At 39.3% G+C, this 22,981-nt stretch overlaps 1 protein-coding gene across 2 annotated transcripts in view; it reads right to left on the bottom strand.

Moving 5' to 3' along the window:
* Positions 1-2,309: 2,309 nt before the first annotated feature.
* The window catches only part of Regnase-1 (Regnase 1), a 34,684-nt gene continuing 14,012 nt past the window's right edge, over positions 2,310-22,981 (bottom strand). The window contains exons 1-7 of one of the 2 annotated variants that reach the window (XM_019045739.2): positions 13,591-13,759; positions 8,773-9,090; positions 7,399-7,577; positions 6,375-6,514; positions 5,651-5,885; positions 4,289-4,533; positions 2,310-3,724 (exon numbers count right to left, since the gene is read on the bottom strand). In XM_019045739.2, the coding sequence (XP_018901284.1) occupies positions 3,000-3,724; positions 4,289-4,533; positions 5,651-5,885; positions 6,375-6,514; positions 7,399-7,577; positions 8,773-9,090; positions 13,591-13,632 (1,884 nt within the window). In that variant the 5' untranslated portion in view covers positions 13,633-13,759 and the 3' untranslated portion in view covers positions 2,310-2,999. Of the gene's footprint in view, positions 3,725-4,288; positions 4,534-5,650; positions 5,886-6,374; positions 6,515-7,398; positions 7,578-8,772; positions 9,091-13,590; positions 13,760-22,981 lie in introns of those variants that run through there. The other variant, XM_019045738.2, reaches the window with a different exon arrangement.

Below are 22,981 nucleotides of genomic sequence, written 5' to 3'. Positions count from 1 at the left end.
CATTACTTTTTCTACTGCGATTAAATCATGACATAACTGGACAACATAGGAGGCCAAAGATTGCTGTTTGTGGTTATATCATGATGAAATTAATATTTAAGTATCTGAATAAGGCTTGGTACAGTCCCTAAAGTCTGTTGCTCTTTGATGTAATTATTTCCGCATTTTTAGTGTGGTCCAACTGGTATGCAATGTAACGCAAAGATTAAATAAAAAATCTTAGCGGGTTTTAATTATTTAGCCAAAGAGAGGACAATAGCCCCTGCATATGAGATTAAAGAATCAGTCTCAGTCATATAAAATACAGAGAGCTGAAAGCAGGATTCTCCTTAGAAAAAAATTTTTGTATTTCATCGCTAACTGTAACAAAAGTGTTGATTCTTATGGCTCCTCCGCAAGGACTAGTGTCCTTTTATGACTTAAGAGTTAAAATCTGCCAAGATTATTGAGTTAATCGGTGCGATACATAGCACATCAGTGTAGCCTTGCCAAGAGCCCGCAATGAATCACTTTGACTTAAGTTTTTGGGCATGAAATGACCGAGTAAATTGTTAAAAAGAATCAGTCAAGATCCTCTTACATTTTAAATACACAGACAGCTACATCTGGTATATGAGCGGGTAAAATTTGTTTGAATTAGTTACTAGAGAGGTTTGAATACGAACATACTTAAAATGATATGTACATATGCGAACTATAAACGACAAAAATAAATATATGGAAACCTATATAATAGGTACTCTTTACGCAAAAAAAATTGCAATTTTGTATAATTCAACATGCTTATTAACAATTAAAATGTCAATAATTTCAAACAATATCACAATGATCAAATATTTATCAATATTGTGAGCATTTCAATCGCTCAAATTACTAATATCGATTTGGTGCTTTGAAATAAAAAAAAAACCACCACTCACTTTTGATTTTTGAACTTGATGAGAGAATAAAATTACAGAGTATGAGATTTCATTTTTTGTCATTGAAATTGATTATCTGTTAAAAAATGCTTCAATAGTGAAGCTTTAGCAGGTTGCACTATTATCCTGCACTTCAAATGAAGCAAATGGAAATCTAACAAAAATAAATGAACAACAAAACTCATACATGTACACTCACTAAACGAAATTAATTTCCACAAAAAATAGGGAATGGAGTTTTTTCTTTTCATTCAAAGCCCAAAATCTTTTTTGCTAGTACTTCTCCATTATGATTTGATACAAACCAATCTAAAGAGTTATCATTTCTCTGTTGTATACTTTGACAAAAGAAATGATGAATTTATATGCTGAAAAAGTTCTCTCTCATGGTTGTCACACCTAAGTTTAATATCAACCGATGAACATTTTTCTTACTCCATGTTTGCGATGAAAGGTTCACAGCAAAATGCAGTCTAAAGGAGATTTTACAGCAGTTACAACAAACAGCAACTTGGCTGTTTTATGTAGCAGTTGCTGTTGTAGAATTTTTTAGGGGAATACAGGGTGATTGGGATTTTCATTTGAAACTAAAATATTATATAGTTTGATGCAAGTTTCAAAACTTCTAAATAAGATTGACAGTGGAATTTGAAAAAATGAATCTCCAGCAAATTCTATGAAATACATCTGAATTATTTAAGTATGAAGTAAAGAGTCGCTTTTGTAGCGCACTAGGGTTCTCTGTGACACCTGACCGCCTTTTTTTTCCAGTCCAAAGAAATTGATACTAAAGACTGGTCAAGAAAAAAGACAAAATAATTTTAAGACCACTCTTATCATCATGCCATATTTTGTGAAATTTAACTGTTCCACACAAAAATAAATAAATAACATTCATCTGATAAAGAACTATTTTGTTCCTTAAAGGTTAATCTTTCAATATGTTTTAAACATGGAGTGGTTGTTGCACCCTCCTTACAAGCATTTTTTTCTAATAAACGCGTCTGGCTTTATGACACTTCAATTACATTAAAAAGAGGAGAACAAAAAACATGTTTCACATCCTCATCAGCCACATTAAAATGGATCACACTATTTAATCTTTATATGGTCAATGCAAAAGCTAACTCCGAATGAAAAAAATTTACAATTAAGAGAATGATTCTACTTAAATTCAATCTATCAATCGTCAAACTTTAATGTATCATGCTTAAATTTCAAAGTTTCAACACTTATGAGTATACTTTATTTTTCAGAAGGCAAGCAAATTAACATTGTTCTTTGAAATTTTTACGGAATGATCATGGAACACTGAAAAGAAGTCAGAGAAAATAACAAGTCATAATGTTGCTTTGCTTCCTAATAAAAAAAAAAAAATTACTTGTATACTTCATTTTTCCCAGAAACAAAAGTATACACACCAATTTTAAAATGTTGCGATTGAGATGCATCGTTATAGAGTTGATCACTTTATCAATTAATTAAAATTCTCTAAGTCTTAGGTCATCTCATCTTACATTGTTTAGTTGAAACTTTTGAAAATGCAAGTTCTCCAAAAAGCAAAAAAAAGGGAAAAAAAAATTAAAACTGTCAAAATCCAGGGTGCCTCAAAGAATACAGAAACAATCTGTAATTAAAAATTAAAATAGATCCAATAGTTACCGTCACTAGGAGCAGATCGACTAATTTATGAGGATCGCCAGCAAAAAGTTGAGGCACCTTTTTGAAGGTAAGACCTTCTCTCTTCTCACTGGGAAAGAAGAGAGCAAGAAAGAGAGAAAAAATTAGCAATGAGCTTTATAAATGTTTGAAAGCAAGAAAAAATTTAGTGCCATGACCAAATGCATTGCTCAATAATATCAAGATTGACCAGAACCTGAGACTTTGTCTTCTTGTTCACAGTAAATTATTGAGGCCTCTCTTTTTTCTGTGAGGGAAAATATCCTTTCATGAAAAGAAAACTCAGTCCACTATTAAAGGTTGATGGACACAGCACATTAAAAACTCCAAGCACCAGAAATGGAACCATGAGAAGTAATAATTTCTAGCAAAAGGTAAGTAATGAATACTAATTTCGTTCTAGGAACCAATGGGAAACATAGACAAAATTAGTGCACACAGCTTTTGAGCGTTTGTCTCAGCTGGATACATTTGCATGACAGTATCAACTTGTTCTTGAGGAAAAATTGAGGACAAGTGATAACGTAATCTGTTTCTATCCTCGGTTGGATGAGAGAATGTTGGTGACACATTCCACACTGGAGGAGGAACAGATAAATTTGATTGTGATTTAAGTAAGGCAGCGTGTTGCGACAGAGGGGCAGATGCTATCCTAGTCACGCCTTGATGGATTTCTGGCGGAGGAGAGTATATATCACAGCTTGCAGCTCTGGCAACTCTGTCATGTTCAGACGCAGCAAAGTTTTGCAAGTGATGCAGGCGTGGATCATAGGTTGGATTCAATGATAACTGACGCTGCAGCTTGGCATGCAGATTAATCGGGGCATCTTGATGCAGATGTTTGCGCTCATACTGGATATTCATTGCATTAGGAGACGGCCAGTTAACAGGATGAGTGGGACTTGATCCTTGCATGGACCAACCACTTGGTATGCTAGTCCCACTTGGTCCTAACATGGAATTTCCTTGACTCTGATCACTCAAGCTTGACTCCAAACACACAGGATTTGTAGATTTTGTTCGAGAAAGCCGAGTTTTTAGCACTGGTTTGCTGTCTGCTCCATAATTTCCACCGCTACTTGAAGATAGAGGTAGACTTATAGATTTCCCGGTCAGTTGTTTACCTGCAACCACAAACGCAAGAATTTTTCGATGAATTTTAAACACACATACGACTTAGGCTGCATAAGAAAATATTCTTATATGGTTCGAAATCAGTAAGGGTGCTGCAGGTAACTTGCTAAAATTCGGATTCTATGGCTCCCAAAAAAAAAAAGATCGTGCTTTGTCAAGGATTTTCTGTGGTATCTCAAACCTTCCTTGAAAAAATTCTCGTAATCAATACTTAGTCCTTCATTTTGTTGTTTCATATTCCTCTCTTTCTGTTTTTGTGAAATTTTATTATACTTTGAAGTAATCATAACAGTGGTGAAATAAGTTTGATGTAACAGGAGATAAGTTTTATTTTTAGATGCAATGTGTACACTTTTTCACCTTCCAATATACTGGCTACAAGGAAAAAATAATAGAAAAATAAAAATGATAGATGTAAGTGGAAGTTAAAAAAATTGAGATCAAGAGTGAAAGGTACATTCATACAAGCACTCAACTTCAAGAGTGAACGAGGAATTTGATCGAAAATGTAACTTTGTCCTATTTTTCCAAAATAGATAAAAAAATCTAATTACCAGAAGTATTGTCTGAAAACCGAGTTTGAAGCTGTCGCTGAGCATTTTCTAACAATCTTTCAGAGACAGACTTCTGCGGAAATGGTCCCCTTTCTGGATGTTCGAATTTGCATTTGTTACCATAAGTGCACTTCTTCCCATATGGACAGGGTATTGAGACACCATTCATTTTCATTTTTGCTCCAGACAAGAAATTGTCCAATGTGGGTCCAGATCTTCCGAGAGGATCTTCCGGAGGCATAAACCTAGGACACACAGAAAGAATGATTTTGAATAAGGCATAGATTTGAGGAGGAAATTACTTTCTCTAAGAACTAGAAATATGTAAAAATTTAGTAGGTAATTCTGGTGTGAGAGCTTCTTATCTAAACTCATAATAGATGATGATTGCTCTAAAAATGCCAAAATTTTGAAGTACATTTTCAATTAAAAAAGGTCTATTTTCAACGTAGCATTGGTATTACCTAAACTTTATTCATCTCAAAAGTGTCAACAAGTTAGTTGTTACCAGGGGGTTTTTACACAGAAATTACATAATATACAAATGGAGCACAATTTTCTTTCTTTTTTCCCCACATAGAAAGGTTAAATCAAGGGTGTATTGTAGAAACACATATCTCGGTTGTGGTATTTCAAAACCTCCGCTACTATTTTATATTTTAAAATGAGACGGAGCTAAAGTCATGATTTTAAATTATCTCAGAATATTATTCACATTGGAGAAGTAAAGTCGCCAATTTATTTACGAAATAAGAAGGACAGAAAATCTACAGCGCCACAAACCGAGATAAGCCTTTAAACAGTTCCACGGATGAGTTTCATTATATCAATTTATTAAGGTATCTTGTGGGTGAAACTGAAATTATTGTTACAGTTTCACAATTTCATAATTGAATTAACAGCAAGCAATTTCTATGAGAGATGAAGTAAGTAATCGCTTCTCTTTCCTGTCCTATTTCAGCTTATTCAAAAATACGAATTTAAACATTCCTAATCTGACTGATATTTAAGCAGCTTAGCATATGTTTCCATAATCATTAATTCTTACCAATGTTCCAAATGACTCCATAGATTTGAAAATTACTTCAAGGGAATTGATGTGGAACCTGTGGCTTGCTCTCTTTGTAATTTGAATTTTTCTAATTTCTAATATTTGTTTTGGTATGAGTAGAAGATACGACTTTTAACAGTTTCATAGTTTTTTGTCAATTTTACAATAATAAGTATGTCATTGCACGCTGTCGCTGTATTTGTTGACGCTTCTGACACATTTAAAAAAATTTATACATTTTAAATAATACAGCATACAAATTATCTCACTAGATTCCTTTCAACTAGACTAAAGAATTAGTAAAAGCTTACCTATCATTGACAAAAGAATACATGAGAATCCGCTCATTGACAACTTTCCGAAATTCAGGATTTTCTTGGGCAAGGTCTCGATAGTTGTCATTTGAGACAACAATTCCATCCATATCTGCAGCCAACCGTAAAATATATCTATCATCATAGCAAATCATACGCTTTCCTCCAACCAACCGAGATGGGGTGAAAACAAGAGCCCTTTCTCGTTCCAATTCTAGAAGCACATCTTGATCTGAAAAAATCAAGAATATCTAAATTAAATTATTTGAGTAAAAAAAAAAAAAAGATAATAAAAATAACTATGAACTCTTCAGAATGATCATTCAAAATGTTATCTTTGCATTTTTGAATAGAATTTCTAACTGTAAAAAGCGACCTCCGAAATTTTAAAACAGAAAAAGAAGTAAAAATTACTGGATGAAGATACCATTTGATTAAATAATTTTGAGATTCTTCGTATTTAACAGGACACAATGGAATGGGTGGAAATATTCATGATGTCATGTATAGAGTAAACGAGGTTCAATGAAAGAGTGCAACTTAGATTGTGAGCCAGTTCAAAGAAACTGGAATTCAAATATTTCAGAGAAAATCTCCTCTCATTTACTTCGACCAAGAAATATGTAAGGAAAAAATTTACCCTCTGTCAGGGTAAAACCATCCAAACTAATTTTTGCAATGAAAGATGATGAGTAGGAAAGAGCTAAGGAAGAGTACAAACCTCTGATGAGATTATCTGGCCTGGGTGATTCTTTTCTCCACTTTGGTACAAAGACAACAATTTCTTGATGACCTCTTGCTCGAAACCAATCAACACAAATTTTGATTCCTCGACAAGAGAATACTTCATTGTTGCCATGACTAAAAGAAAGGAAAATAGAAATCCTCAATTTAAAAATCTACTCATTAAGAATGTATTGATATGTAGTAGTCTACTTTTTAATTCCAAGATATAGATTGGATAACACAGAAAACTTGAATTTAAAGGAGGAAAATTGTTAGATTTCTGGTTTCATAGACGAATTTGTGATATTCCTTAGGAGCAAAGATACCAGATGATAAAATTTTCTTTAAATGTAAATACACAGGAGAAGCAAAGTTTTGTACTTGTTTCTGTAATATGGTTACTTCTGGACGGACTTCAACTCATTAAATTTCAGGCAATGCAAGTAGTAATAGGTTGTGTGCCATCCATGACAACCAAACATGTGGATAAATCGTTGTAGGAGTCACATCCAACTTTAGTACCTTGGCCTGCCGGTATAAGAAGAATGGTTCATTCCCATGTCTAAGAAGGCGACGAGTCTTGCACTCAATTTAGGACATTTTCAGTTTTCTAAACTTTTTCAATTTGAAGTTGCTAAGAAATCGGTAGCCTGATTCTTGAAATTTAGTGTTTGCAGATCAAACAAGACAATACTGAGCAAGAATGGAGTTGCGTTATTGGTCGGCTTTGTAGGTCGTCCTCTTTGTCAAACCGATGTTGGGTGGAATTAGAGATTAGGTATTAGCAACTCAAGAGGAGGTTTTATCTTGTCATCGGTTCCACCAGATATAGGCACGAAGATAACAACTGAAAAAGCCAACCAATCACATAAATCGTTCTTGGCTTAGTCTTGTCTCATCCTGGCAATTAACACAAAATTTTAACTACCAGGCTGCTAGAAATTTAAAGCTGGTCCAGTTTTCTCGGTAGAATGAAAAAGAATAAAAAGTAAGGACATAATAGAAAAGTGCTAAAGTACCTCATTGCTACATTGCTACCATCGATAACAATTGGACGTAGACGGGTCTCATTTGGTTGATGCTGTTGCACAGTGCATTCTTGTGACAAAAGTGGAGGTGGTAGTTCGTTTACTTCACCAACAGTTCCTCCTCCACTTCCTCCTCGACTGCTCCCTTGTGCACCAAGTTTAATGAGTTCCTTTAGAAACAAAAATAAAAAATAATGAAGTAAATAAATATAAGAGCTGACAGTTATTTTAGTGGAATATATTATTCAAAAAAGGTAAGTGCAGTATTTTTGAAAGGATTATACACAGCTTTATATCCTGGTGAGCAAAAATAGAGACAATATTTTTAAACTTAAAATCATACAGATGCGCAATTTTACTGCGCAATTATTTGTGTTAATTTATCGATCAACATTGAAATTAGACCACCAGCATTATGTTTCAAATATTTTGCTGATGCTGAGGCAATTTTCCTTCATCATGACCATTAAAACATAATTTTGAGTGTTATAAAGTGAAATGACAAAGCACCTTTTTTCAGCATTATATGCATAGAATGATTTTGGTTGGAGAGGTTGTATCACAGGCGGATTTAGACACTTCGAGCAAGAAAAGGGCGTAAGAGGGGGGGCCTGGAGGACTTCCCCCAAATTGTCGAAATTTGAAAGCATTTAACTTGAGTTTAAGTCTATTTCGTCATGTATACCTAAATACTAAACATAAGCGTCTTTCCTCCTTTTTTCTGTTTTCTTACTTTTTTCTTCCTTTCTTCCTCCTTTTTATGGGCGAACGAAGGGGGGGGGGGGGCTTACGCTTTTTACGTACCCCCCTAGATCCGCCTACGGGTTTTATGAAAGGCATCTCGACGGTGTAAGTCGGCAATCACATAACTCGGTTTGCGACGTCGCAGACTTCCTGTCATACTTTATTTTTTAAACGGAAAACTACTCAACGGCAATTCTTTAAAACTGATTTTTCTTCTCTGTGCGAAGAAACTTCAGCATAAACTTCAAGAAATGATGTCAATTTGTTTTCCTTTAAAGAAAGAACATAGAGGCGGAGATTTTCAGACACCACAGACGAGATATGTGATTGCGGACTTACGCCGTCTCTACGATATTCGACGAACACTGGAAAAAAAAAACACATTGGATCTAGAGTCCAGACTCTTAAAAACATCGACAAGAAAGAATACTCTTGATTCAATCAGATCTAAGCTTAAATCAAGAACCAAGCCTCTTAATTTGAGCGGATTTCCTTTTGATTAAAGCTTAAATCTGATTGAATCAAGAGTCCGTTTTCTTGTGAATGTTTTCAAGAGTCTGGACTCTAGATCCAATGTGTTTTTTTTTTTCCAGTGAAGGCTGAACTTAAAAACACACGTACCTCCAATAACTCATTTTGCTCGGGATTCGGCCCTAGTTTTTGAAGTGCTGTTTGGACGAGCTTTTCTGAGTAACCGAGCTTGAGGCCGAACTCCACTTTACTCATGTAACTCGTGTCATTTGTGTTGACATATTCGTCGAACTCCGCTTTGAGGGTGTCGGAAACGGTGCGACTGATGTCCTCGTGGAGCGCGGATTCGTCGCCGGCCTCGTAATCCGAATCGTAACTCGAGTCGTTCCGCTCGTTCTGTGCATCTTCATCTTCGTCCTCTTCGATCCCCGTTTTCTTCTCTGCGCTACACAACGCATCTACATAACTCTGCAACATTCCAAAAATCATTCATTAATATCCACTCAAAAGTGAAAGACACCATTCATGAGAATATGATGGGGAAAGAGAAAAAGAGGCAGCCAAAAAGAAAAAAAAAAAAAAATGGAGAATTTGCAGATGTCTTAAATTTTGTGAATTTCATCTTTAAAATGATACTACTAGGAAAACTGAGTGCGAAGATATCCTTGGTTTCTAAATTGGACAATTATTGGAGAAAATATGATAAAATAACCTAATCTGCTAAAATACATGTGTTTAAATGGGAAATGCCGCCAGATGACGTCACTAGGCGGTGCATTTTCTCACTTTTAAATCTATTTTTATACTATTTCCCATACCAGAAAAAAAGTATTGAAATACTGTGAAATCAGCTCTTTATGCACTTTCAGATGAAGCAATAAAAAATTTGCATGCAAACTCTCCTTTGTTGAAATCGAGTTCGCAGGTCTGAGTAACTATCCGGGGAAAGGGCGGGAAATTACAGCTATACATTTGATTTTCTTAGGACTGAACAAATTTAATGAGGACTTATATGTTAGACCAAAGAGGAGTGTTTCGCTCGATTAAAACTAATATTCGCACTAAAATAAATGTGATTTAAGGTACAGAGATGTGAGTATATGGTGATCACCAACAGACCCTCTGGTATTTTGATTCAGTCTTTTCGTACCTATGTGTTTTTTACCTTTTTGCTGTCCATTCTAATCATAACCTTATCAGACAGTTTGGAAAAAGCTTAGCTGATCAAAAAAGGAGAGAACTGCCCGTTGTGGACGGACAATATGTCGTGCAGAAACCCCTCCTTCCTCCAAACGCAGAAAATGAAAAGCCTACCAGACTGTCAAGGTGCATTTGAAAAGGAAACAACGGTGCTGAAAAGTGATTCAGGCACCTTGAAAGGTCCCCGAAAATTTGTAGTATTCGATTATGCAGCGCAAGTTTATTACGGAAAATCCATTTTTCCGAAAAATAAACACGTGCTACAGGAAAACGAATAAGGTTACTTCTAAATTCGGCTTGCAGAGCGCGTACAGTTTCGGCAACGTCAATCACGAAACTCGTTTTACCTTTTCCTTTGGCTCGCAATCATTGTGCATAATTTGGTCCGCGTTGAGCAGAAAGGAACCAAGTCACATCAGCTATTGCGACATTAAATCGGGTACTTTAATTTTTAACAGGAAAACGCTTGTGCGGATTTTTGTGCAAATTTCAGTTGATTTTCTGCATGTTACGAAGCAATTCCTTAAAATTTCCAAAAGGAATCCGCTCAAACCGTCTCTTCGAAAAATTAAATTGCCCACTTAAATTTGGCAATAGCTGATGTGGCTTGGTTCCTTTCTGCTTAACGCGGTACATTTCTCCTCCTGCTTTTCATTCATATCGCAGTGCCAAAATTGAGGCCACATGGGGGCTTGGGTTATACAATATGATCTGATCCCAGTGAAACTTCGCGCGGAAATCATTCTTCGTTCAACGCCGATAGCTTCTAAAAGCGCGAGCGCGCTTCAGAGGTAAGGGGGCCAGAGGTGGATCCAACAGTTTGGCAACGCCGGATTGCCTCCATTTAAACCAATGTTAAATAATCGACTCTTGTCGGAGCACCTGGCTCCTGCAAGAATCGATACATTTCCATAGGTTTAAATGAGGAGCAAACAATGTTGCCAATTTGATGGATCCGCTACTGATGAAGAGGGCTCCGGCTGAAATTCTTCGGAGACTTTAACGAATGGTGAGAAAAGTAAGAAAACGCACGTGGGCGATGAACAGTAGTTTAGACGCAGCGCGCATTGGTGACTCTTCGGAGACTTGTACGAACGCTGAGAAAAGTAAAAAAGAAAACTTCAACGAAATACTGACAGTATTAATGACTAGATCAAGGGGTGATGGGGCCATTAAAGTCGGCTTTAATCCTCCTAACAACCATTCGGAAACCTGAGACTGAATTTCGACGAAAATTTCCTCTTTTTTTTCGGCTAGAAGATCGATTAAATCCCTCATGGGACCCCTAGAGTCTGCATTCCACAATTTTTTTCTTTATTGAGGGGAGTGATGGGGATAAGACTAGAATTTTTGGGGCTCCGTGCCCATAAAATTAGAGTTTTGGAGAAGCTAAGACTGCAATTTTAATGGACTCAAGTAAAAACGCGGCCCCTCAGAAACTATAGATCATTTTCACGGGGACCTCAAGGCTTCAACGGTAGTATTTTTTGATCTCCTGGGACCGAAGTGTGGGCGTCTGGGACCCTTCGTTTTCTTGGAAACGTGAGCCGCCTTTAATTTACAAAGTACACAACCCGCAATGTACGGGTCCTTTTATACCTGGTAATACTGAGCCCCTAAAAGTGCTGAACCGGTCCTGGTAATACTTGTAGGAAAAATAAGAACACTCGAATCTTTTGTCGATTTTCACGAGTTTAAGATTCTTCGGAGATTTTACGGAATGGTAAGAAAATTGAATAAATTCACGTGGGCAACGAATGTCAGTTCAAATACAGGAGATCCGCGGAACAAAAATGACAGGGAGGGGAGTCTAAAACAGTAATACACACCGGTGACTCTTGAGAGACTTTAACGATCGGTGAGAAAAGTACGAAAATTTCAACAAGCTACTGACAACAGCTGAAAGGCAACGGCACCAAGATGTATTTAGTTTGTGGGTAAATTTGTGAAAGCTGCAGGGAAATACAGCATAGTCTGCATGCATTTATACTATTTTACAGCTTTAATGTAATGCTAAAATAAAAAATGAAAATACTCGAACCATTGGTGATTTTCGAAAGTTGGTAAAATCCCCCCCCCCCCCCTCATTTAAATCCATCATAAATTATCGATTCTAGGAGAAGTTGTCCGTCTCAATGAAAATCGATTATTTACCAAGCATATCAATGGAAGAAATGCAGTGTTGTCAACCTGCTAGAATCATCGCTGATGGCAACGAGCAAGATCAAAATAAGCTTCTTGTTCAGGGACACTGACAATCATGAGAGATTATAGCTGGTAATTGAAAATAAATACGTTCACGCTGACATAGAGCTTTCGAAAAACACAGGAATCTTGATTACGACTTAAACGGTACTTATTTGCGCATCAAATATACGCGCGATGTAACTTGACGTCAATGCGCTGAACGCTGATCCTATCAGGCCTTGTTTTGTCACTGATGTCGTCTCGAACAACTATGCATCGGGAATGTCACACTGTCATCTCCCAGACACGAGTCAAAGTTGCTGGTACTTTAATAACACACGGCGAGATCACTCTCCCAAACAATGAGAATGTTTACAAAGAGATGCGAACACGTGTTTAACCGTCTTCTGGAAGGTTTGTCTTACTATACCTATTTTGAACGCACCGAAATTTATCATTTATGAAACCATGCATTTGCAATTATCTTTCATCAAAATATCCTCGTAATTTTACTAACGCTAAGACTTATCGATTCACTGATCTTGAGGTGAAAATTACCCCCCCCCCCCCCCCCGAGAAAAATTCAAATTATCTGTTGGAAATGCTTCCGAGTTAAAGAAGGAACTAGTTCACAACAACCGCAGAATTTCTACTTCATTTTTCCGATTCAAAAACCTATTCTTATTATGAAATTTGTCAGAAATATTAGTATCGCAGACATTTTCACTTAAAGAGCCGCGGAAACTTCAAAAAGAGCCGAGAGCAACGCCGCGCCGCAACATTCAGATCTCATGATTTCGAATCAGAGCGCGAAAAGTGACGACTAAGATCATTTTTAATAACCTAAATGCATTGATCTCACACTACCAGGACTTTAACAGCTGCACAAGCTGTTCAGCACTACCCTGATGGAAATCCGATGTGTACATCCCCTCGCGTGTTTCATGCTCCATCAGTCAGCATTGTCACGAGAGCATGAATTTCAGCCAAAAGTGTACAAAAATTTAAAGGGATCCATATAATCCAACGATTTTGTTGGCTCTCATAGATCCTGAGGCGTTAAGGACGCAAAACATATTGCTGGGAGGCAATTTTTCTGACTTTTCAAGGATTCCGACCAAAAAACGTACCGATTTTTCAAGAATGACGGGCATGAAAATGGAATCCACGAGATATACCCCAAACACATTTTGTGAGAAGTCCAAGCCCTATTGATGACAAAAGGTGGGTGGGATTGGAACCGTTCAAAAGTTTCAAAAAACGTGACGACCAAGGTTTAGTGGTGGATTTCCCATCTTTTCGTGAACATGTCACCCTTCGTTTGGCGGAGACGCATGTCCCTCACCGGTAAAAAAAACCTCTTGGACCAATGCCGCGATGCACTGACTTACGAGTGCAGTTTCTTGTCGTCGGATTTAAGAGTCTTCAACTCTTGTTTCAAGCGGATTTTGCATTGATTCAATTCAAAATCCGCTTGAAACAAGAGTCCAGACTCTTAAATCCGACGACAAGGAACTGCACTCTTGAACCAAGAGGTTTTTTTTACCAGTGCTTATGAATAAGAATCAGCGGACAACTCACCAGGGTCTGTAAAAGGGTCATATCCTGTTCACCAAAACACATACGCACGCACACTCTCGCACACTTTTCACTGAGCACACACGGAACCCGGGAAGCGCGGACGACGGGAAAGGTCTCCGAACTCGGGAGAAAAGACGACTGGGAAGAGGGCGACAAAAGCTCTGGGGTGATAATGTGACGGGGCAAGCGGGCGGGCGGGCGGGGAGGGGGAGAAGGACGAGGACGAGGACGGGTACGAGGCGACGCCGAAGGAGGCAAAAGCTCGACTGGAGACGCGGCTTGCGCGGCGGACGGCGCGAGGCGCGCGGCGGGGACAGAGCCGGATGCGACTGATCCCGCGAGACCGCGCTTCGTCCGGGAGAGTCGGCGAGCGAGAGAGACGGCGGCGCGGGAGCCCGCGGGAGCGACGAGGACGGCACCAACACACAGAGACGGACACTCCGACTCCGAGAGAGTTGAAGACAAGACGCTGAGCGAAGGCGCACGGCCGCGCCGGGGCACTAGGCACTAGGCCACTGCCAGCGAGTGACCTGCTTCCATCCTCCCATCCTCCCGACCATGTCCGGCTTCCGGGAACCCATGCCTCCAGCCCCCGCCGCTCTCCCAAAGCTCCAGCCCGAGCACCCGTCCTCCTCCACACGCTTCACTATCACCGTTTTCCACGACCCCGGCTCTGGCAGGGTGTCTACCAGTTTTAAAAAACCATGATTGGGGACTTTCAGGGGTGTTTCTTCAAGAAAATTGGGGACTTTTCTCCCGAAATAGTACTTAAGAGAAAGGGAGCTAGTTAGAGCAATCAAAGGCGTATTTTATACGACTAATTTTACAAATCATGTTGAACCGATGAAAACGTACGAAAAACCAAGCAACACTTCAGTTTCTTCATGGCTATATGGTCTTTCCTGGTTATACCGCGCCGCCGCGGCTGGTGGGATAATTTCAAAATGCCGGTGTTCAGGACGATTTTTGTCATTTTTTGGGGACCTGAACAAAAAAATTGGGGACTTCTGGGGATATCGCGGACACCCTTCCATAATCGGGGACATTGGATACTTTGGGGACCGGTGGATACCCTGTCTGGGTAGGAAGGTCCCGGTGGAATGGATCACCAGACAAACTGACAATTTAAGCCATATTATAAGTGCTGTCTCATCAGACACGATTTGTGCACCGAAAATTATCAAAAGTAACTTGTGACTCAAGCTCCTGGTAAAATGTGACCTTCGAGCGAACGCAAGATACGTTGAGGGGAACTGAAATGGATTTTTGGCGGTGGTCTGCCGGCATCTCGAGACGGGGCCGTGTCCGTAACGAAGTGTTTGCCAGGTGATGAAGGTTCAAAGTGGTATCGGCACGACGTCATGTCCAGGTAGTTAGTGTGATATGGACAAGTGCAAAGAATGTCGGAGGAGAGGTTGCCCGAACAAGTTTTGGATTGGGTGCCGTCTGGGAGAGTGCAACGGGGACGTCCCATGGAGGGATGGAGGCAAGGCGTTGACGAGGAGACGTTGAATTTTCAGTTGCCCGATAACCTTTGGGAAGACATAGGCACATGTGGCGTTTGGATGTCGCAGAACGCCTGAGTGCGTTGTAGAAGCAACTTTCATGTATGTAACTAACTCCTAACTTTCCGTAATGATAGAATGTAAAACCATGTGCATTACTGTAATCATGAAGGTCGAAAATGACATGGTCACGTTCAGAGGATGACGGAGGAGAGGTTGCCAAAGAAGTTGCTTGATTGGGTTCTTCCAGGAAGGAGACGAAAGAAAGCCCAGTGAAAGGGTGGCGACAGGGGTTCCTTACGTGAAAAGAAGGAGTGCAACTCCCTGAAGAGGTGTAGGAGGACGAGCACTGTGGCGGTTAGGCGTCGCAGAGCGCTAGAGAGCGCTGTAGAAACGGCTCTTACAGTATGTAACTTCTAACAAAGATACTAACGTGTTTCAATTTATAAATTCAAAATTCCTGCTCGCAAGAGCGTGAAGTAGTGGACACCCTTAATTGGGCGTATTTATTCTAAAAGGAACTACTTGCATGGGGTTTGCGCGAGGCACAGTTCCTTTTGGCATAAATAAGAAAAGAGAAATAAGAAAATAAGAAATCCAATTATCACCGCGAGTCCCATTTTCGACGACTCAAACTCTCCACTCTCTGGTGGAATGAACCACTATAGACAAACTACCAAGTTAAGCAATATGACAAATGTATTTCTTACCAGAATTTCACGTGGAATACGATTTGAGCGACGGAAAATATCAAAAGTTATTCCTAACCAAGATAATGACGTTTCCCAATGTATCAATTCAAAATTCCCGCCCATGAAAGAAATTATAAATCTACCACCTACTTGAGTTAAATTACACACTAAACGTTACCGTAACAATCTCTGTAGAGTGTAGATATGGCAAACTCAGTCTCGGCGCCTCGGCTCAGCTGTTGCACTTTGTTCACTGTACTTTGGACAACGCAGTATGGGAGAAGAAACACTGCTTGTTCCAAAAACTATTCACTATGAAACTGATGAAAAAATAAATGTTTTCCTCGACGGTACTCAAACTATAAAACGACAAGTCAGAATTGTTGCGGATGCAAGAAGACCCCTGCTGACAATTTAAAAAATACTCGAGGAAAGTACTAAGAATCGACAGGCGAAAACTAACTTGTTCCTCTTGGCTTGCGAATCGCATAAGAGCTAGGAAGTCATGAACTTTAGAAGTCCTATACTTAAACCATGGATTCTGCGACTACGATTAGGATGTTTAGACGGATTTGATATTGGGCGGCTCAATTGCATGAGACGTGGGGTGAGAAATTAAATCTTCCAGGAATCGAATTAGCATTTATAGCTGGAATATTGATGAATAAGAAAGCATTCAAGGTATAAAACCGTGTTAGTTGCCTTGATTTCGAATGGGCCAGGATGCAAGCTTCCGACTGTTTTAAATGCGAAAAAAATTAAAATCGAAAATAATTGAATTTGAGTTAGTGAAAAAATTCACTGTTAGCGATGAGCGAAAAATTGCTTTCAATAGAATGATCGACTTGCCAGGTCGAATCATTGAGCAATATAATTCACGAGGACATCCAACACGACGCAAACATAATCAGGGTTCTTGAATGATTGAATTCTATCCTAAAAAATTAAGCGTGTTTCGGAAGGTTAGGCCTTAAAATAATGGTTTTGTCACGATTCGTGATTTGTTATCGCATTTTTTTTCAGATTCGTTACTTTGATTAGTATTGAGGGGGCACGAGAGGAGGATAGGAGGAAGTCAAAGCACACATTTAAAATAAAATAAAGAAGTACCCCTTCACAGAGCCTCCAACTGAAAACAACAAAACGGCCAAATCGGCCTAAACACGGAATCGTACGATTTTCTCAGGGATGATAGAGGGTCTTCCCAGACACTCAAAACTGGTCATATTTTTTGCCTAACCCCCAGGGAAAAGGGGGGAGAGGGGGTCAAAGTCAAAACCTTTAAATTAGCATAACTTCTCAACGGTTTGTCGTAGGAAGATGATCTTGGTGTCAAAATTTCCAGAAAAATGAGAGCTTTCAGAATGTATGTATCAAATTAATAAAATTTTAAAATTTGACCCACTTTTGGGTCATTTTACAAGGTCCCCCTTTCGTAAATTTTCGTTTTTTGAGATTTTCGGTTGTTCGGTTCGCACGGATTAAAACAAAAACAATTTCAAATGAAAGTAGAGCGTTTAAGCTTTAAAACAAGCCCAAGATGATCTTGGGGAAACGATTAGAAGCGGAGTTATGAGTCTTCAAAGTTGACGCGGCGCGCGGGAACCTTGTATGTTCCGAGTCTCAAGGTCACCTGCGCGCCCCGGATTGCCTGCAGGTTGCAAGTTTTTGTGTTTTTATGCTTCTGTAGGTCATTTTAATGTGAATCATTCAATGAAGATAGTTTAATCAGAATTTTTTAATTTTACACAATGAGCCTTCGGCGAGGTACACCACATTAACGTCAAAAAATTTTAACTGCGTTTCAAATAGCCCCCTCAAGAATAACTGAGACTTGTTTTGAAGCTCAAAGCTCGTCTGCTTCTACCAGAAACTATTTGGCTTTACCAAGTGAGTTCCGTCAAGCGCTGTAGCTATAGCTCAATTAAAACATTTTAAAATTAGGGGTACCCCAAAATTTGGCATCAATGGGTTATAATTTCTAAATGGTTCAGTTCTGTATGGAGCATATGTATATTTGAACTGAGGGTCCATGGTTTCTTCTAAATTATAAGAGCAGAATCGTCATCGTCAGCAAATGTTTAATGAGGTATGATAGACATAATGGTTGATACTCTAAGCCCCCTCTCGCTCCTCCCGTAAAATTAAAAAATTCCGAATATTCTATTTACATTGAATGATATACATTAAAACCGACCTACAGAAGTATAAAAACACAAAAACTTGCGACCTATGGGCAATCCGGGGGGCGCAGGTGACCTTGAGACTCGGAACATACAAGGTTCCCGCGCGCCGCGTCAACTTTGAAGACTCATAACTCCGCTTCTAATCGTTTCCCCAAGATGAACTTGGGCTTGTTTTAAACCTTAAGCCCTCTACTTTCATTTAGGATTGTTTTTGTTTTGCTCCGTGCGAACCGAACAACCGAAAATATCGAAAAACGAAAATTTACGAAATGGGGACCTTGTATAATTCCCCCAAAAGTGGGTCAAAATTTAAAATTTTATTAATATCATACATATATTCAGAAAGCTCTCATTTTTCTTTATACTTACACGGTGCCCTCAGACGTAGATATATTAAATAAAAGTGTGCCTTTAAAGATAGCTTAGGATGTGATAAGGGAGTCGAAATTAAAATCTGTATAAACATATTTGATGTCTTTGTTCTAAGTTCAATGGCCGAAGATGTATGACTCCTAAATTCGTATCTGACGGATACGGCCTTTGAACCCGGATGGAGCTCCGGTCACTAAATCCGGCAGGAGGAGCGTTTTTTTAAAACTGCCATTTGACATATATGTGCAAAGGGAACCATGTCGCGTGAAACCCTTATGCACATAGTTCCTTTTAGCATTAATACGCCAAATTAGAGTCTACACTACGAAAAATTGGGTTCCACAAGAAAACAGCTTTCCTAGGCAATGTCTAGCTAAGCTACACGAAAGACTTGCTGCGTCATAGGAAAGAGATCAATTGGACACATTCAACCAGAATCACCTGGGTTTCATTTCATATTTTCCAACTTTTTCTCAAATTTTATTTATCGTACAGGTGAATGATGCAAGGCTGTCGCACTAATCAGAGACTGGCCGCGTCCGTCACGATACATTTTTTAATTCTCTTATCAGTTGAAGCGGTCAAAATCATAGGGGCGGACATGCGGAACTGCATGACAATGTCAGGGTGTTTCACCTTGACACCGCGTCGCAGAGTGTTCATAGTGTTCATTTCAGGACTTTCTGGTCGAATTGAGAAGAACATTTTTAAGAAAAAAAAGAAAAAAAATTGAGAAATATTCATTGACGCTTTCCGCCGCTGCGACACAATTAAATTCCTTTGGATCTGTCGACTTTATAATGTATCATACTTTATCATATCGTAATGTCACGCACTTGGAAATATGTGAAGTAAACGAAACTATACCTCCAGTGTGACATAAGCCCTGAAATAACATATTCATGACAGGGCCCATGTCACAATGGAGAATAGCCTTTTTTGATCCACTGGAGATGGATTCTCAACTTTGGCGCGATACATTCTGGGCGTTGTAGATTTGATCTATTTCAAATTTTAACCATTTTGAGGGTCGTTTCGAAAAAATTGAAAATTCAGTATCTACAGCAATCTACTGGGAAGTTTCGGGGGCCCGGGACGGGGGGAAGGGCGGTTCCGTACCGGGGGCCGCAAAGGACAAAAGCTCGGCAGGGAAGTGGTATCATATACATCTGTGGTTTGTTGGAAACGGTTCTTTTGATTTTATTTCAAAATTTAGAGGATGGTTTCCGGCACGAACATTCCTTGATAGTTGATTTAGAGACTGAATATTTGATTTTTTCAAAAGAATCCACATGAAATATTTAAAAATGTAAGTGTATAATATAAGCGTGGTGCACTTTGCGATAGATCGATCGATCGGTCATTTAAACCTACGAAAAAGGATCGATAAACAGGGTATTTGTAACGAACACCCCTAATAATAGATCCTTTGCCACAGCTTCAAAAGAAGAAGTATCGATAATCGATTCTTGACCACGGCTTCAAAAGGGGAAGTATATCGATAATCTATCATTCACGCCTCGCCACAGAATATACATATATAGTAGAGTCTCGATTATCCGCGATAATTGGGACCGGAGATACCGCGGATAATCTAAAATCGCGGATAATCCGAATCTACGCAAGACGGCCGGAAAAAGTAATCGGAAAGACTGTATTTTAAAGGAATCAGTAAAGACACTTACCATGCACTAGAAAAGAATATAATTATTAACTAAGAATCAATAAACGTTACATGTTAAACAAATCAACAGTTAACACTCAGGTAACGATGGAGGCCTTCACGTGCGCGTACAAATAAAGAGATGGTTTTTCCAAAGAGGAGAGGAATGACCCCGAATTTCTCCGGAAAAATGTTCTCTCTCGAAAAATTAAAAAAAAAATAAAGTCCGCTCCACAGACCGTGGATAATCCGAATCGCGGATAACCAAGGCGCGAATAATCGAGACTCTACTGTATTCAGAATGCGTTGCACCGAAGCCAGGGATCCAGGATCCACACTGAACACGCAATGCATCTTCCAATGCATACATTTTGACAACGGGGTACGTAGATGGTTCTGAGCCCTTAAAATTGTCTAGAGAGAGGTGCCATAAAAAGGGAGAGTGGGATAAGGAGAGGGAAGTCTTTCATAATGCTACCTAATTATAATTTGTACTATGTACTGAACTCTGGGTGGTTCTATTCAGGATGAGAAATCGCAGTCGTTCAAGTCGGTATCCGGATCTTAATTTCAAGCGAGTCGGGCGGAGAGTATGATCCAGCGAAAGCATGCTTATCCAGTTTAGCGCTAATTCGAATGCGCAATTGTGCTCAATGACAATAACCTCGCGATTTAAAGTCTCGCCACTCAGCATGGCCCGTCATATTATGGTCAATTATGAATGGTTAATATTAACTCAAAAGAAGAAAATCCTCGATTTTGTTTTTCCTATGGTGTATAGTGTGGAACTAGCACTATTATCAGATCGTTTTAACTCAAATAATTAAGCCTTGCCTAGGACGTTTTTCTTAGAAATCAACCCAGAAATTTAAATGCGCGGCAAAGAAAGTTAACGATTCACACACGAAATCAAAATTCGCACAAATGTACTTCAATTCGATTAAATTGATTAAGATGATTCATCCTGACTTATTCTGATGTAGTATAAGAAAGATACAAGTTTACCTTAATTTATCACCCCCCCCCTCCTCTAGGTTAGCTTTTAAACGACCAAAGCTACAGAAATGAAATGGCGATGTTCCTATTTGAAGAGATAAGGAGAAAACGGTATTCTTACAGCTTCAGCCCTGCTTCAGGGTTTTTGGCGCGTGGTCGAACTAGCATGTAATACAACGAATCACGGCGGATTTCGACTTTTTAGCCAAAAATAGGGACAATAATCCCTGCGTATGAGCTTAAAGGATCAATCCCGACCAAAACATTTGTCAAGTTCAAAGAAATAAAAGCAGGATTCTTATTAGAAAGAGGCGTTGAATTCGATACAGTAATTGGCCTTAGCATCGAATACGACGATTTTTTCGAAAAACAAGCCTGTCTTCCTTTCACTCTATTTTGCAATATTTGTGGTCGAGAGTGAATCTTGAGGTTCAAGTGTAGGGGTTATTGTCCTTCTTTGGTTAAAAAGTCAACATCTACCGAAATTATTAACGAAACATCGCATTTATGCCAGTTCAACCACTCCCAGATTCTGGGACGAATCACCTTAGGCCTCTTCATACCTCTTCCTTCTTTTTCTTTTCCTTTCATCCCCAATGCTGCCAATTCCCGGAATCAATTCCGAAGCTTTGAACTTTTGCAATTTCTCAGGACTATACTCAGAATCTTCGGAATTCCCTGAATTTCTGGCTGTTTTTGAGATTTTCTCGAAATTTTGTTTTTTTCGTCAGTTTAACCGATTATTTGATCAAATTTAACGATCTTTGGAATTAAATCCGGGCGTAAGTCAAATTCTTTCCCCGTAACTTGAAAAAATCAAAATTTTTGTCGGAACTTTTGAAAATCGGAAATGAATGCGGGAACCCCGAAACTTTCGTAAAATAAAATAGGCGGACTTAACGAACGAGCTTAAGAGATGTTCTAGGACGACAGAGCGTATCGTTAGGAGCGGGCGCTTTGTTGCGGCGGAGGCGGTGGGTGGCTGGGATTCCCCGGAGCCGAAACCACATCCACGTGCCAACTTGAAGCTCCATCAGAGATTCAACGGGTTCCAGCGATTATCGGCTATAAAATCCACAACTCCACCGCGTGCGCGGGCAAATTTCGCTGCCTCCTCCGTCTGGACGCGAGTCAGGAAAAGAGTGACGGCACGTCATTGACAATGGAATCAGACGCGGCTCCACGCCACGCGCAGGCCCAGTGCGCAGCCGCGACCGCGAGTCGACGCGCAGGCCGTAGTCGTAGCCGCGGCGCACAGTGGATCCAGTCCGCTGGAGAGGTCCGACATGAAATTTTTCACTAAAACTTCAAATTTTGACGTTTATTTCGTCACATTTTCAATTTCAAGGGGTGCTTAAAGTAGAAAATTTCACGACGAAACCAATTGAACCACTTTTAGAACCTTAAAGTTTTGTATAAACGGAGTTATAAGCGTTTAAAGTTCTCGAATTTTGTCCGACCTCTCCTACTGACTCGGTCCACTGTGCGGCACCCTGCTCAGAAGGATACGCGCCGAGTCTGCGTCAATGCAAATTCAAAGGAAGACGAGTCCCATTCTGCCAAGCTAAAAGGAAAAACGCCGTATCAACATTGGCACGTTGCCTTTCTTCGCATAAAATATTGACTTTCAAGGAGTTTCCTGACTCGCTGAAAGTGTTCGAGAAGGAAATGTTTTTCACCGTGGCCTACGGCCAACTGCGGGCCCATTATTGAAAGTTTAAAGCAGCACGATAAGACATCGAACTGCGATACAAGTATTCACTGGAAAAAACACATTGGATCTAGAGTCCAGACTCTTGAAAACACTGACAAGAAAACGGACTCTTGATTCAATCAGATTTAAGCTTAAATCAAAAGGTAATCCGCTCAAATTAAGAGGTTTGGTTCTTGATTTAAGCTTAAATCTGATTGAATCAAGAGTATTTTTTCTTGTCGATGTTTTTAAGAGTCTGGACTCAAGATCCGATGTGTTTTTTT

Source organism: Bemisia tabaci, chromosome 1 (assembly GCF_918797505.1).
Source record: "Bemisia tabaci chromosome 1, PGI_BMITA_v3".
Taxonomy (NCBI): Eukaryota; Metazoa; Arthropoda; class Insecta; order Hemiptera; family Aleyrodidae; genus Bemisia; species Bemisia tabaci.
Note: the sequence above shows the minus strand (reverse complement) of the source record. Positions and strands in the feature narration are given on the sequence as shown.